Genomic DNA, 17500 nt, shown 5'->3' on the forward strand with positions numbered 1-17500 from the left:
CGCTGAGAGAAGGTAGGACGTTTTCTAGGTAGTTAGATTGAAAGGTAAGAAAATAGGGTCGCCAATGTAGGTAGAACTGTGAGGAGTGCTGGGAGAGAGGCCCCGGATTCTACCTTCGCCTAGACGGAGAGGCAGTTTAGAAAGCTCTACGCCGCGGAGAGAAGGCACGAAGATGGATAGGTAAATAGATGTAAAGGTAAGAAGAAAGGGTCGCCAAGGTAAGAGGGTAGATGGAAATGTGAGGAGTGCTGGGAGAGAGAGAGGCCCTAGAGTCTACCTTCGCCCAGACGGAGAGGCAGATTAGAGAGCTGTTGGCTGCTGGGGGAAGGAGCGAAGATACATACATTTCTCGGAATTATGCTCAATAGACTTCTGTCGGGTCTGTATGGGTTGCGAAAGAGTGAATACTCTTGGTTTTAGTGAGGCAAGCTTTCAACATGTGCTCTACATGCTTCAAACACACCCCTCGCTTGTGACTGGCCTAGCTATAATGTCGCATGGGAAAGTTTGACCCAATAAAAGAAAGAGTATTCATTTTTTCAGTTATTTCTGTGTTCTTCTATTGACACATGCGAAGGTAGAAAATAGATAGCAAGGTAGGCTAGGAAGATGGAAAGAAAGGTAGGAAGATGAATAGTAAGGCAGGAAAATGGATAGCAAGATAGCAATGTAGGAACATGGATAGCAAGGTAGGAAGATGGATAGCGAGGTAGGAAGATAGATAGCAAGGTAGGAAAATGGATAGCAAGGTAGGAAGATGGATAGCGAGGTAGGAAGAGGGATAGCAAGGTAGGAAGAGGGATTGCAAGGTAGGAAAATAGATAGCAAGGTAGGAAAATGGATAGCAAGGTAGAAAGATAGATAGCAAGGTAGGAAAATGGATAGCAAGGTAGGAATTAGGTTAGCAATGTAGGAACATGGATAGCAAGGTAGGAAGATGGATAGCGAGGTAGGAAGAGGGATAGCAAGGTAGGAAGAGGGATTGCAAGGTAGGAAAATAGATAGCAAGGTAGGAAAATGAATAGTAAGGTAGGAAAATGGATAGCAAGGTAGGAAGATGGATAGCAAGGTAGGAAAATGGATAGCAAGGTATGAGGATGAATAGCAAGGTAGAAAAATGGATAGCAAGGTAGGAAAATGAATAGTAAGGAAGTAAAATGGATAGCAAGGTAGGAAAATGGATAGCAAGGTAGGAAGAGGGATAGCAAGGTAGAAACATGAAAAGCGAGGTAGGAAGATAGAAAACAAGGTAGGAAGATAGATAGCAAGGTAGAAAGATAGATAGTACGGTAGGAAGATAGATAGCAAGGTAGGAAGATAGATAGTACGGTAGGAAGATAGATAGCAAGGTAGGAAGATGAATAGCAAGGTGGGAAGAGGGATAGCAAGGTAGGAAGAGGGACAGCAATATAGGAAGAGGGATAGCAAGGTAGGAAGATGGATAGCAAAGTAGGAAGATAGATAACTGACAAGGTAGGAAGATTGATAGCAAGGTAGGAAGATAGATAACTGACAAGGTAGGAAGATTGATAGCAAGGTAGGCAGAGGGATAGCAAGGTAGGAAGATGGATAGCAAGGTAGGAAGATGGATAGCAAAGTAGGAAGATAGATAACTGACAAGGTAGGAAGATGGATAGCAAGGTAGAAAGAGGGATAGCAAGGTAGGAAGATAGATAACTGACAAGGTAGGAAGATGGATAGCAAGGTAGGAAGAGGGATAGCAAGGTAGGAAGATAGATAGCAAGGTAGGAAAATGGATAGCAAGGTAGAAAGAGGGATAGCAAGGTAGGAAGATGGATAACAAGGTAGGAAGATGGATAGCAAGGTAGAAAGATAGATAGCAAGGTAGGAAAATGGATAGCAAGGTAGGAAGATGGATAGCAAGGTAGGAAAATGGATAGCAAGGTAGGAAGATGGATAGCAAGGTAGGAAAATGGATAGCAGGGTAGGAAGAGGGATAGCAAGGTAGGAAAATGGATAGCAAGGTAGGAAGAGGGATAGCAAGGTAGGAAAATGGATAGCAAGGTAGGAAGATGGACAGCAAGGTAGAAAGATAGATAGCAAGGTAGGAAAATGGATAGCAAGGTAGGAAGATGGACAGCAAGGTAGAAAGATAGATAGCAAGGTAGGAAAATGGATAGCAAGGTAGGAAGATGAATAGCAAGGTGGGCAAATGGATAGGATAGGAAGGTGAGAACAACTGGGAGAGAAGGGGGAACCAGAGCCCACCTTTGACCTCGAATGTTTCGTTTCACAGGAGATGTGTGGCTTTTTTGAATGTCCATTGTGTCCTTTGAATATTGTATTGAGACATGTGCGGTGTTTCAGAGTGACGCGAATACAGGCTGGTCACCAGATGAGGGACATGCTCGTTAGTTGCAGTTTCGGTGGCAAGACCTGCTACCCCAAGTGAGTTGTACATTTATATTTCTCTTACTGAGTTCCTGGGGGTGGGGGGGGGGGTGCGGCAGCTCAATGGGTAGGACGCTGAACTTGTGATCCGCGGGTCACGGGTTCGAATACGGGCCGAATAGTCTCCTGTCCGCCCAGCCGACCTTCCCCTTGACCCTGCTTGTGACCTCGATGTTTGATGCCCCCGCAAGGGGCACGGTACTCTGTAAGCACTCAAAACCTCAAAGAGATAACTGGCGGAAACCTTCCTATTGTAGTCTCCTGTCCGCCCAGCCGACCTTCCCATTGACCCTGCTTGTAACCTCGATGTTTGATGCCCCCACAAAGGGCACGGTACTCTGTAAGCATCCAAAACCTCAAAGAGATAACTGGCAGAAACCTTCCTATTGTAGTCTCCTGTCCGCCCAGCCGACCTTCCCCTTGACCCTGCTTGTGACCTCGATGTTTGATGCCCCCGCAAGGGGCACGGTACTCTGTAAGCACCCAAAACCTCAAAGAGATAACTGGCGGAAACCTTCCTATTGTAGTCTCCTGTCCGCCCAGCCGACCTTCCCCTTGACCCTGCTTGTGACCTCGATGTTTGATGCCCCCGCAAGGGGCACGGTACTCTGTAAGCACTCAAAACCTCAAAGAGATAACTGGCGGAAACCTTCCTATTGATTTTGCAGATTGTGACACAGTTGTCTCTTACAAAAATAACTGCAATTCCCACTTTGTACAGAAACCAGTCAGGGTGTAGATTTTTAGTATGTGTCCAATGTAGGGGAATGGCTCCTAATATGGACCACTTTTTGTTTCATGCTGATAACTAGCTTGTTTTCTTGCGAAGAAGTTTCATTTTGTGTTTGGTAGTCCTTCTCTCTTAGGTTAACCGTTAGGCCTAATTAAAGTGAAATAGCTTTGATAGACATTCAGCAAAAATTAAATACAGAAAAAATCACAAATGGTCCATATTAGGAGCCTGGGCGCCCAATATGGACCAGTGAAGCGGCCTTCACGAATCACTGTAAAAAGACCCCTATACTTCAAAATAACATGATACAACTTAGTGTGCAAGTCAGACTAATTCAAATATGCTTAAGATTTATCTGTTTCGGGTTGATGAGAGCATTATTTGAAGCACACCAGGAAACTGAAAAAGCTTATCAAAAACAGAGTGAAAATAAGTGAAATTATCAACTTCCACGAAAAGAAGACTATTTGTTATATTTTTTTGAAATCTCGAGGGCTAGTTATAGGTTATTTTCAACAAGCTTCTTAATGAATTAATGAAAATTGCCTTTAGCTTTTATTTTCTTCGATTTGTTGAAGGTGGTCCATATTAGGGGACTCACACATACTTTGAGATTTTGCTATTATTTTTTGTTTGCAGTAGAAACTCGGGGTCAACACTGCTAAAATGTAACAAATACGGTCTTAGCTGTCATATATAGCAATTTGTGTGTGATAAAAGCTTTGGCTTTGGACAGAAACGAGTCCGTTTTAAGCGGCTAATTTAGAGTGAACACTGCCAAAAGTGAAAAAAAGAGAAACAGTCTAACGGTTTTGAGGTTTGTGTTTCTGCAACTGTTTTGACATGTGCATGTGATCCAGAGAGGGTGAATACAGCGAATGAAAATGTTTTGAGCGCTCTAGCGCCGTTAGTTTGTCAGAACAGGAGGTGGTCCATATTAGGAGCCGGTCCATTTTAGGAGCCTTTCCCCTACATGCTGAAGAAGTGGCAGAACTTTCACGTGACGACTTTTTTCGTATTATGACGTGTTTTCTAACTTTGTTTGGCTTTTGACGTTAGAGGTCTCACTTTAGAAGAGAGGCACAAAACGAGACGTCTTGTTTTTTTGTTGTCAGTGTCGTTTGTCTTTAAGACATCACGTGGTGTGTGCAGCAACTTCACGCTGCAGACGTCCATGACGTACGGCAACTGCTACACGCTGCAGTACGATAAGTTCGTCAGCAGGCAGAGCGGTCCCAGCGGCGGTAAGGCTTACGATGCTCTGTTTGTGTGTGTCTGTGGAAAAACTTGTACCTACCGCTGCGGTTTTCATCAGGACTAGACCGAGTGTATGAACGGGAGGGGCTTCCAAGATGAGGCAGGGGCACTGGTGCTGGCTATAGGCTAAAGCCTTCGGGATGCTGTCAAAATTAAGCATTACAAAAGGGTATTGTGGGTCTCTCCTTGAGAGCAAAAAAAGGTACACTTGCAGGCTTATAGGGTGGAGAGGGTGGGTGGGTGGGGCTTCGTGAACCCATGACCCACTAAAAAATAGCCCTGTGGATTCTCGTAAGATGCCTCCAGGTTATGGAAGGCAAAAAGGGTCAAATGATCGATCAAAAGGATCGATCAAAAGGATCGATCCTTTTCGCGTTTGACCCTTTCCGCCCGACGCGCGGAAAGGGTCAAATGATCGATCAAAAGGATCGATCCTTTCGCGTTTGACACTTTCGGCCCGACGCGCGGAAAGGGTCAAATGATCGAGCAAAAGGATCTTTTGAACGAGCAGTTTCATCGCGCTGTTTCGGAAAATTATGGAACGGATTAGCACAAAGAACGAATCTAGAAAGTAAAGTAATTAGTAGATTACGTGTTCTGGTGCGGCGTGAAGGAGCTGGAAATATCAAGAGAAATAAACAAAACATTCTTCTTGTTTTAGCGAGTACATTTAGGGGTGTGTAGTTAAAATTACTGTGTGAAAAGTGTTTGGTGCGAAGCGTTCGTCTTCAACAGATCTAGATGTGTAACTTTCAGCACGTATACAGGAACGTGTACGGGTAACGTCATCAAATCTAGTTTTTACGTCACGCGTTTGAGCCCAGATCTGCAGTCTTGGTAAACAACGTATGATTTAGAACATTGGAGGAAAAAAGACTGTGTGCCGGTAAAATTCCGGTTCCACTTTTTGTCGGCACCGGATCCAGTAAAAGGATCGATCCTTTTGATCGATCCTTTTGCTCGATCGTTTGACCCTTTCCGCGCGTCGGGCGGAAAGGGTCAAACGCAAAAGGTGTCTGGGTGGCCGAGTGGTAACGCACTTGCGCTCGGAATCGAGAGGTTGCGTGTTCGACCCTGGGTCGGGCCGCTATTTTCTCCCCCCATTCCTAACCTAGGTGGTGGGTTCAAGTGCTAGTCTTTCGGATGAGACGAAAAACCGAGGTCCCGTGTACACTACATTGGGGTGTGCACGTTAAAGATCCCACGATTGACAAAAGGGTCTTTCCTGGCAAAATTGTATAGACATATATAAAAAAAATGTCCACCAAATACCCGTGTGACTTGGAATAATAGGCCGTGAAAAGTATATACTCGCCTAACACGCTTGAGATTTACTGGCCGATGTGAATGCGTGATATATTGTGTAAAAATGTCCATCTCACACGGCATATTGTAAACGCCATGAGCCTCCCTCTGGGAGGGTATGTGCGTAGAAAAAAAAAAGAAAAAAAAAAAGGATCGATCCTTTTGATCGATCCTTTTGATCGATCATTTGACCCTTTTCGCCTTCCATACCAGGTAACGATAGTGTGGTTTTGCAGGTCTGAAGCTATCACTCTCACTCCATTACACACGTTGTATGCATTTTGAGCGCTTACTTCCCTTTGTTTTGCAGGAATGGAGCTGATCTTTTACCTGGACAGGGAGGAGTACATTCGGGGAGTGACCCCGGACGACGGCCTGCAGGTGACGGTCCACCAGGCAGGCACCAAGCCCTTCCCCTATGACGAGGGGATAGCTGTGTCCTCTGGCACACACACCATGCTGTCATTGAAACTCGTGAGTCTGAGTTGTCCTTGATGTGTTGTTGTAACGCGTTTTGTCAAAATGTAAAACATTTTACAAAACGCGGGGCGCGCCCCGTGTTTTGTCAAAACATTTCACACTTTGTTACAAAACACGGGGCGCGCCCCGCGTTTTGTAAAAACGTTTTGACAAAACGAGTGGCGCGCCCACAAGACCCCTTATCTTCTTTGAAATTGGAAGTCAAGAAAACTTAGAATCTTCACCATCAAATAATTTCCAAATTGTGTGTCTGTCTGTTTGTATGCTACTCATGCAAATCCACAGTTCAATTAAAAGTCATTTATTTCCTTTTACCCCGATTATTTAAAATATCCTGAATGAAGACCAATATTTGTTTTTGTGTGTTGGTTTGCTTGATAGTTTGATTTGTTGCAATTAAAGGGACAATCAAACAAAAGTCTTTAGGATCATTACATTGTCAGTGGGCATGAATCGTCGCCACCCCCCCCCCCCCCCCAAAAAAAAAAAAAATCTGCAAGATGCATTGTTTTGCTTATCTTATAGTCTGCTTTTTCACATTTAAAGGGGTTTCCAGCGGGAGTCAGTGAGAACATAATTTTAAGTCATATAAATGTAAACAAAGATTTTCTGAACGAATATTTTTTTTAGTGTGCGTGTTTGTGTTGCCTTGTGTGATAGCCTGATTTTGCTTAGTTAAATGGACATCAAAGCGGAAACAAATTTGATAATTTCAACGTCATATAAAATGTAAACAAAGATCTTCTGATCAAAAACAACATCTGCTTCTTTGTATGTGGGATAGTTTCATTTTGGTGTTAGTTAAAAGGACATCCAAGCGGAAGTCAATGGGGCCATTTTAAGGTTATATAAATTGTAAACAACGATCTTCTGAACGAAGAATTTTTTTTTTTTGCTTCTGTAATAGTCTGAATTCTCGCAGTTAAAAGGACATTCAGATAAAAGTCATTTTGTTCAATTTAACTCAAAATGTAAATATCCTGAATGACGACCATTTTGTTTTTGTGTTCTGGTTTGCTTGATAGTCTTATTTTTTGCAGTTAAAGCGACAATCAAGTGGAAGTCAGTTGCCATTAATCGTCGCCGAAATAAATGAAATTTTCTGCACGATGCATTATTTTGCTTGTGTTATAGTCTGCTGTTTTGCGTTTAAAGGGGTTTTCCAGCGGGAGTCAGTGATATGATAATTTTAACGTCATATAAATGTAAACAAAGATTTTCTGAACGAGTATTTTTTTAGTGTGCGTGTATGTGTGATAGCCTGATTTTGCTTTGTTAAATGGACGTCTAAGCGGAAATTTTTTTGGGTAATTTCAACGCTGTGACGAGCGCAGTTTTTGCTCGGCACTGGGGAGACAAGCGACGCCACTCCATATGCTACACATGCAAATCCACAGCTTTTTCTTCTGTTATGTGACCACAATCAACACGCTGATTTACCTTTCCAAATTGCGTGTCTGTCTGTCTGTCTGTCTGTCTGCGCGTCTGTCTACCCGTATGCTACCCATGCGAATCCACAGTTTACCTCTGATTCAAATCAACACTATAGCTTCTTTGCGGATTATAATCAACACGCATAATTACAAACAGCAACCAGAAGAATCCTGTGGCTAGTGTTTCTATGAGTTTAGAACCGGGAATTCATAATCGCTTGACCAAAAGTGTCACCCCTCCCTCTCAGTTATAGGATGGATACCACCAAGATTTCTAATCGTTGAGCCAACCTTTATTATAAAGAGTATTGCAAAAATGACAATCTTTTGACAATAATATGGAATCGCATATAAATCAAGATATAATATGAAAGCCAACTTCGAAAACTAGCTTTGATGGGGTCTCTGAAATAAACATTTCGACTTGACATGGATTTGACTTGACTTGATTGACTTATCGATTAATTGACCAATCGGTTGCTTGAGAAAAAAAATAGTGTGTGGCTGGTAATGCGCTTAAGGCATGATAAGATTTGTTTTTTTAATTGAAGCATACACTCAGGAATGAAAAAAAAACTGCTACATAAGAATACAGAGGGATTTTGGTTTTTGTGTAATTCGCGAGTGTGGCCGAAATAATTGTCTGAATGATTTGTGATGAGGAAGAATGGAGGTGATGTGTACATGTGAAGAAAACATGGCCAATACTACCAACTGATGAAAACATGACTATTACTACTGTACTAACTAATGAAATACTGCTGTTTTTCATCGGATTAGTAGTAACAGGCCTTATCCAATGAAAGCGATTGTAGGAACAATGTTTTATCAGTTAGTAGTAATAGTCATGTTTTCATCGTTCAGTCGCTAGGCGTCTATCTTATGTAGTGAAATGTTCCCTTGTGAAAATGTGTGCCCTGCTGTCTGAAAGGTGTAAAAAGATTCACCCAATCAGAAGCATTCAAATTGGTGGTCCAGAAACAAGGTGGTGCAACAATACGATTTTTTTTAATTAATCAATTCCCTGTATAACAGCTTGCTGTAAAACTGAAACTGGATGATAGCCCAGAATTCTAGGGTTATTACATTTTGACAAAACGCGTGTTTGAGCCCCCTGCGTTTTGTAAAAAGTTTTTACATTTTGACAAAACGCGTTAGAACATGTGTGTGTGTGTGTGTGTGTGTGTGTGTGTGTGTGTGTGTTTAGAGCAATTCCAGGAAAATTAGCCGGCAGATGTTTAAAAAACTTGACATTCGTATTTTTCCACACAATATCCCGAACGGGTTTTTTCTTCTTCATTTATTTGACACATTTCTTTGAAGACGTCATATCTGTGTGTGTGTGTGTGTGTGTGTGTGTGGGGGGGGGGGGGGGGGGCAAAGTTGAGGCGGCACTGTTGTGACCTAATTTGTCAATCAAATTGGTTGACATTTTTGTACATTGAAATTCCACCCAAAAAACGAACGAATTCCCTATTAAATAAAATTTAAAAAAACAGTGTCAAAAGTGAGTGCATTGCGTTCTTTACCATTTCCTGAATTCAAAAATATGTAGATATGTCATATTGCCTTTAGATATGTGCTCAAAATGACAGAAAATCAATTTTTGCATCGTAATTAAGTCCTATTTCAGATGCCGGCTTTGCCGAGACCACCGCGACCCGCCTCGGTCTTCGGGTTTCGGTTAGCCAAGCCTCACAGTAGTCTCGGTGATGACTGATCCTTGTTTTTAATTGTCTGTCTTTTAATACTAGGCCGACATATTGACTTTTTTTTATATTGCTTCACACGACTTAATTTTCAGATGCAAATTGAGCGATATGGGAAACCATACTCGAAATGCGCCAACAACAGCGAATTCTTCAACAAATACAAAGTCCATTACACCAGACAGGTAAACCTGCACGTCCCTATCTCTAGATGTCTCTCCCTTTATCTCTCTCTGTCCTTTTCCCTGTCCCTCCCTCTCTTTTCCTCTCTGGCCAAACATGTCAAATCAATCTGTTTGTTGATAACGGTGTATCTCACAAGAAGGAGAAGGAATGTCCTTCCCAGTAATATAACTGGTTTTACAATAAACGGCCTAATCATTAAGATCTGCGCATCTGACGAGTTTTTTTTTTATGACGGGTAGAATGAACACTGGATTTGAAGGGAAGGAAACTTGGTGCAAATGTCACTCAGAACAACATAATTACACGTCGTTTACACTGAAACAACAAGAGGACACAGCATGCAGTAATCAGGTTAGGTCTGTCTTCATCAATATTTGGACAGCGACAAACTGCCTTCTTCACGATGGAATGATGAAAGTACGGAATGACGGCAGTGTATTACATTGTCGTGACGAATGATTTACACACTATGTTTCAGACTTGCCAAAAGCTGTGTGAGCAGGAGGCGATCCACACGAGGTGTAACTGTCGTGACGAGGTGGAGGAGGACCTTAACATACTGATGGCGGCCAACGACATTAAACCATGCAGAAGTCAGTCAGGTGCGGGACAGGATAACTATCCTTTGTCAGCGAGTTTACTTTTCCCCCGAAAGCGGCGTATGACTGCCTAAATGGCGGGGTAAACACCGTCATACATGTAAAAACCCTCTCGTGCAAAAAAACCACCCACCGAGTGTACTTGGGATATTGAGCCCATGAATGAAGAAGAAGAAGAGTTTAGTATTGCCACACTATTTAGGCAAACGTTGGTGCTCCATAAACTGATAAGCTGTAGATATGCTCCACTTTGTTCCCCTTTTTTTTTTTTGGGGGGGGGGGGGGGTATTTTTGTGGGAGCTGCAGCACATTTGCAATTTATGGAGCACAAACGTTTGTCCAAAGAATGTGCCAATACTGACACGGGTTGCAAAGGAGACCGCGTGGACGGCCGGATATGAGCAATTTGAATTTTTTTTTGTCTTTTCTTTTTTCTTTTTACAACCTATATTTCTGAAAGGAATACTCCAACCCACTCCCTCCCAAATGCTGCAAGGGTGAATATAGGAGTGATAACAGTGGTGTATGTTGCAGATATCCAGTGCCTGTCACACACACAGTGGTAAATATAGGACTGAAAACAGTGGTGTATGTTGCAGATATCCAGTGCTTGTTACAAACACAGGGGTGAATATAGGACTGATAACAGTGCTGTATCTTTCTTTCTTTATTTGGTGTTTAACGTCGTGTTCAGCCGTTCAAGGTTATATCGCGACGGAACAGTGGTGTATGTTGCAGATATCCAGTGCTTGTCACAAACACAGTGGTGAATATAGGACTGATAGCAGTGGTGTTTGTTGCAGATATCCAGTGCTTGTCACAAACACAGTGGGACTACGCGCAGGGAAGAGTCGAATGCAGCTGTGAGAGCCCTTGCCTGTGAGTGTAGAGTTGTGTAGGCCTATGCGCGCGCGCACGTGTTTGCTTGTGTGCGTGCGTGCGTGTGTGTGTGTGTGCATGTGTGTGTATGTGTGTGTGTGAGTGTCAGTGTGTGTGTGTCAGTGTGTGTGTGTGTGTGTGTGTGTGTGTGTGCTCTCCAGTCCATGCGGGTTGTAACAATGTGTTGATGATTTCCCAGAGAATACAAATACGAGAAGACGATGTCCTCAAGGCCGTGGCCGCACAAAACCTTTGCTGTAAGTATTACAGATATTGGAGAGGTTAAAGGCACAGTAAGCCTCCCGTAAACCATGCTTCCATTTGAACTCTCACCGAACGGGCTGCTTTCTGTAGAGAGTGAGACACTTTCAAAGAATTTATTTTCGTGGACTATCCGAACGGCGCCTCGTTTTGATGCTAGACCTAACTTTTAAAATCTAAATAATAAATTGACAGCTTGTTACACAAACATTCTTAAATCATCAAAGAATTCTTTTTTCATCAAGACAAGATTATTAATTACAATTCGATGTTTTGAATGTTTGAAAAAAGAAAAGCCCGGAAACGTTTCACACAAAACGTCTTTCTCGTAGCAGACGACGGTTCTGCATAGCGCCAGTTCCTCTGAACGGTCAACGCCACCGCTCTAGTTCGTGTGACTTGCAGCCGTTTGTTGCGTTTTAGATTCAGAGGTACACAATAACGTGCTATTGCAGATAAGCTTACAGCGAGTCGCATTGAAATCACAAACTGACGACTAAATTGTGAAAAAAGGGAAACTGGATCACACGGGTTCACGATGGCTCAGGGGTAAGATAAACCACGCAAAAATAAATTCTTTGAAAATTGCTCGCTCTTTACGGAGGGCACCTATGATGTTCTCAAGCGGTGAGTGTTTAAATAAAAGGGTGTGTGTACCGTGTGTAAAAGCCTGACAGTATCTGTGATGGTTTATGGGAGGCTAACTGTGCCTTTAAGGTTTTTTTACAAAGAAGTAATACTCAGTGTTACGAACACTCATGACGCAAGAGGCATAACACGCAGTTGCTGCATTCTTTGTGCAGATTTATTTCCAAAACATTCATGATCGACTTCGCATGCATACAGACGATTGACTGTTGAAAGTACTGCCAACAGTTTTTTTGAGTATGAACACTGAGGTAAATTCGTCAGTCATGTCGACACGTGATAACAGAATGAAGCGTTCATGCTGTCTTCCATAAACTACGATTATCACAGAGTTTCTCTCAAAACACGCTGAAGTCACGCATGACTGGGCACCACTGCAGCACAGCAATCATCCCCAAAATGTCAATTGTGTTTGCAGGATTAGCAAATGTACACCAATGTGTATACTCAAATGAAACTTTAGCAGTACATGTATCAATCACAAAGTCCACAAACCTATGTTGGGTTTCAAAACTTTTTTCCCGGAAGATTTGATAACGCCTGAACAAATACTTGAAACGATCCGACTTTACCTGAAGTACGTGTCGTATGTAGCTGGGCATAACATCCGGACAGTTTCAACGCAATCCGCCGGGTCATTGCTGAAATGCCGTGCTTTTTGTCACGGTGCCTATCAAATTTGACGCAAAAAACTCACATTTTCGACCGCGTATGCGATCGACACCTACACCAGTAGGAATGGTACAACACAGGAAATACGCAAGTGAAAATAAAGAACCTGTCCTTGGTAGATATTTGATTTGAATTTCTCCTCGTATGAAAGTTGTGACTCTCTGAATTTTCCTTGGCTTTTTAATTGGTACCTTACGATATTGTCAGGTCGATTTTGGGGATACCCTTGTTTGGCGGCCACGTAACCCCTGTAAAAGAAATATTTAATTCAAAAAGTGTGCTAGAAAGCCAAGTTGAGTGCCTTTAACTGCATCAACAGTTTGAATGACACGGGAACTAATGTTTTAGTTGGGGTTATGATACAGTATGAAAACTATCGCAAGTATATATAATTGTGTGTGCTATAAGTTTAGTTAAAGGCACACTCTCCATTTGAGATGTGACGATGCATTGACATGTGATATGACCTTAACTTGGACACACACCAACACTCCACGGCCTGGGTGTTCTCTGTGCAGATTGTTTTTTTAAAAAATTAATTAATTTAGTACTTTCTCAAAAAGAAAGTAATTATTACAAGAATTCCAAGTCTATACCAAAGGAAGAAGTCAGGGTGTTTTTGATTTTTGGTATGTGTCCAAGGGAAGGGATGGTCTTATTTACATTCACAAGCCTGGCCAGATCTGAGACGGTGAGTCGAGCTGTTGACACGAGAAGAAGTGTGCCTTTAATGATGTGACGATCGTTGCAGAAAGGAGTGCTGGTGAAAACAGTGTGCAAACGCGAGACGGGCGCCAAGTGTGCCAGCCTCACTAACAAAGATAATGACGATCTGACGTAAGTGTACCTAGAATTAGCGTTTCTTATTTTATGTTAGAACACAGACAGACGGACAGACAGACAGACAGACGTACGGACGGACGGACGCACGCACGCACGCACACACACACTTACACACACACACACACACACACACACACACACACACACACACACACACACACACACACACACTCACTCACATGCACACACAAACACACACAACACACGCACACACACATACACACACACACACACACACACACACACATTCAAACTCCAGGATCAACACACACACACACACACACACACACACACACACACACACACACACACACACACACGCGCGCGCGCGCACACACTTACACATGTACACACGCACGTGTTCGCGCTCAGTGAGAGAGATCAAATCAAATCAAATTTTATTTTTCGAGGGTTGTGGCATAAGCAATACAACGAGCTTTTTTTCAACCAGCCCTCGCCCAGAGAGGGGACTAATCTAATCACATATTTACACGGATATTAACGTAGAAAAAAAGGTAGAGAAAAACAACAACATATGAATATTTACACATTACATATTATACACAAATATAAAGCGTCGTATATGTAACGTAGTGAAAACAATGCTGAATACACATGCATGAGTAAATGTGTTATTAATTTGAGTGTTTTTGTGTGGATATAATGAACACTGATGCTTTGGACAAATGAAAATATAACCAAAAGAAGTCTTCCATCACTGTGATTTTTCGTAATTTAACATTAAATACAGTGAAAGGTGTTTTTTGAAAGTATTGAGACTCATTGGGACTCTCACAAATTCCGGGAGAGAATTCCACAGGACGCTACCAGAATAGGCTAAGCTTGATTTGAAGAGATCTATCCTTGGAATTGGGACGTTAAACTTTCGGTTTGGTTTGACTTTAAAGTTTGCAACGAAAGTTCGTGGTGCACGGCCGGAAAGTATTTTGTGAAGGAGCACGCCTTCATTTAATTTAAATCTTTGTTTTAGTGGGAGAATCTTAAGTTTCTTATAATCATCAAATACAAGACTGGATTGTTTCAGTAAAATTAGTTTCAGCGCTCGCCTATGTAAACTATACAATGGTTTTAAAATATTAGCACTGGCAGAGTCCCAGATGGTTGAACAATAATCTGTGATGGTTTGTATATATGCGTTAAAGTATAATAACCTTGAGTGCTGATCTAGAAAGTGTTTAATTCTATTCAACTGATATATTTTTCTGGACATTGTTTTACATACCGACCGAACATGATGGGCCCAAGACAAATTATTATCGATATTTACTCCCAAAACTTTATGATCTCCTACCTCCTCTATTGCGTCGTTACCAATTAATATGGAATGAGGATTGTTTCGTATGTTTTGTCTCTTTTGTCTTGTTGTTATTAACATGTATTTGGTCTTTTTAGGGTGAAGACTCATGTGGTTATACTCCGTCCAATGAATGAGATCATCTACACTGTTCTGCAACGATGAATAAACTTTGTCTAATTTTTTATCAGTAGTGTGGAGGGTCGTATCGTCAGCAAAGAGTTCGCAGTCATCATTAATACTAAGAGGAAGATCATTAATATACAGGGAAAAGAGTAGTGGTCCAAGGACAGAGCCCTGGGGAACCCCGTATAACACAGGTCTTTTGCTGGATACGGTTGAATTAAAATATCTTGATATAGAGAGAGCGAGAGAGCGAGAGAGAGAGAGAGAGAGAGAGAGAGAGAGAGAGAGAGAGAGAGAGAGAGAGAGAGAGAGAATCTAATGCATCTTTCTTTGTTTGAGAATCTAATGCATCTTTCTTTGTTTCAGAAATGAGTTCGTGAAGCTGAACATTTTCTACGAAGACTTGAATTACGAAAACATTACAGAATCACCAGACTACGAGGTTCGATACAATTTTCTGTCAAAAATTAAAACAAGCCGCGTAAGGCGAAATTACTACATCTAGTCAAGCTGTGGAACTCACAGAATGAAACTGAACGTAGTCCGCCGCTAGTGCAAAAGGCAGTGAAAGTGATGAGCCTGTTTGGCGCGGTAGCGGTTGCGCTGTGCTTCATAGCACGCTTTACTGTACCTCTCTTCGTTTTAACTTTCTGAGCGTGTTTTTAATCCAAACATATCATATCTATATGTTTTTGGAATCAGGAACCGACAAGGAATAAGATGAAATAGTTTTTAAAACGATTTTGGAAATTTAATTTTGATCATAATTTTTATATTTTTAATTTTCAGAGCTTGTTTTTAATTTGAATATAACATATTTATATGTTTTTGGAATCAGAACATGATGAAGAATAAAATAAAAGTAATTTTGGATCGTTTTATAAAAAAATAATTTTAATATTTATAATGACCAAAGTCATTAATTAATTTTTAAGCCTCCATGCTAAAATGCAATAGCGAAGTCCGGCCTTTGTCGAAGATTGCTTTGCCAAAATTTCAATCAATTTGATTGAAAATTGAGGGTGTGACAGTTCCGCCTCAACTTTTACAAAAAGCCGGATATGACGTCATAAAAGACAGTTATCAAAAAAATGAGAAAAACGTCTGGGGATATCATACCCAGGAACTCTCATGTAACATTTAATAAAGATCGGTCCAGTAGTTTACTCTGAATCGCTCTAGCTCTACACACACACACATGCACACACACACACACACACACACACACACACACACACACACACACACATACACCACGACCCTCGTCTCGATTCCCCCTCTATGTTAAAACATTTATTAAATGTAAAAAGCAACACAAAAAAACCTAGTTTTATCAAAAATGACATTCTGTGATGGGGGGGGTAGAGAACACTTTAAGGGTCGAACAATGATGGCGGCTAGTGTGAGCAACTTTTCAGAAGTCAGAACAAAAAGTGTGCGTGGTGGTGATGCGGGTGATGGGGGGGGGGGGGGGGGGGCTCATATATGGTTGATCTCCATGAGAGTTTTGGGCAAGTCATTTTTATAAGAATGTATGATCTGTTTGCTTGCTTGCTTGAGGTGTACGGGTTTCTATCTGTTATCAGTCTGCGCAACCTCCCACCTTGGCAGAAACCTGTGCCACGTCATTTTGAAAGGCACACTCCTTCCTGTGAAAACCGTTTGGCCCACCATCTCAGATCATGCCAGGCTTTAGCATGGGCCTATAAGACCATCCCTCCACTTGGTCACGTACCATAAACGAACAGCCTGTGTGCTCTTTGTGCACAGTGTCATTTTTTCTTATCATCATCAAAAAAACCATTAGTAGCTTTTTAAGAAATATACTCTCAAAAATGTTCACCTCACCACAGCAATGATCAGTCAGGGTGTTAATGTTGGTATATGACCAAGTGGAGGGATGGTCTTATCCCATGTAAAAGCCTGGCCAGAGACTCTGAGGTGGTGAACCAAACTAGTATTGTTTTCACGGGAAGAAGTGTACCTTTAAGTTTAAGTAGAATTTGATGACAACAAAACGTGTGCATTGTATGTCGTCAGGATGTGCAGTTCATCTCTGACCTTGGCGGGACCATGGGCCTGTGGATCGGTCTCTCCATTCTCAGCGTGGCTGAGGTCTTTCAGCTCTTTGTGGAACTCTTCCGATACCTCCTCTGCTGCCGCTGGCGAGAAAGAGTTCCAAAGTCATCATGATGACGTTCTGGCGTGATGACGTCATCGCGACGCGTTAGAGACAGATACAGGCATGACGTCACGCAAAAACATCTGATTATTTTTTGGTTTGAAGTCTCGTAACATTTTCACGGTGGTAACGTTACAGGGGACAAGGAACAAAACACATCACAATGGCATTACATTACATCGCTGATGCCGTCATTATGGAAGAGGGGGAAACAACACCATGGTTGTTGGATGACACAAAATGTAGTGCGTCACTTGTTGAATTGACGACAGATAAGAAGCACTCGCATCACGTCGCTGATGTACACGAGCAGCCTCGTCTTCAACAAAGACCGTTGGCCATCGCATCATTAAAATGACGTTGCTAATAATCTGCACACCAGTTAGAGTCAGAGTGGAAAGAAATCTTGTTAACAGTAGGGACCTACCACGCGTCACCCTGACGACACAGCAATAAATAA

The 17500-nt window shown here is 42.0% G+C and overlaps 1 protein-coding gene across 2 annotated transcripts in view; it reads left to right on the top strand.

The window, feature by feature from the left end:
* The window catches only part of LOC138966284 (acid-sensing ion channel 1-like), a 42387-nt gene that overhangs the window by 24825 nt on the left and 62 nt on the right, over positions 1-17500 (top strand). For both annotated transcript variants that reach the window (XM_070338443.1, XM_070338444.1), the window contains exons 6-15: positions 2329-2409; positions 4298-4389; positions 6018-6181; positions 9425-9514; positions 9994-10117; positions 10918-10993; positions 11193-11250; positions 13326-13411; positions 15225-15300; positions 16899-17500. The exon at positions 16899-17500 is cut by the window's right edge and continues 62 nt beyond it. In XM_070338443.1, coding sequence (XP_070194544.1) covers positions 2329-2409; positions 4298-4389; positions 6018-6181; positions 9425-9514; positions 9994-10117; positions 10918-10993; positions 11193-11250; positions 13326-13411; positions 15225-15300; positions 16899-17051 — 1000 coding nt within the window. In that variant the 3' untranslated portion in view covers positions 17052-17500. The remainder of the gene's footprint in view (positions 1-2328; positions 2410-4297; positions 4390-6017; positions 6182-9424; positions 9515-9993; positions 10118-10917; positions 10994-11192; positions 11251-13325; positions 13412-15224; positions 15301-16898) is intronic.

This window comes from Littorina saxatilis, linkage group LG5 (assembly GCF_037325665.1).
Source record: "Littorina saxatilis isolate snail1 linkage group LG5, US_GU_Lsax_2.0, whole genome shotgun sequence".
NCBI lineage: Eukaryota > Metazoa > Mollusca > Gastropoda > Littorinimorpha > Littorinidae > Littorina > Littorina saxatilis.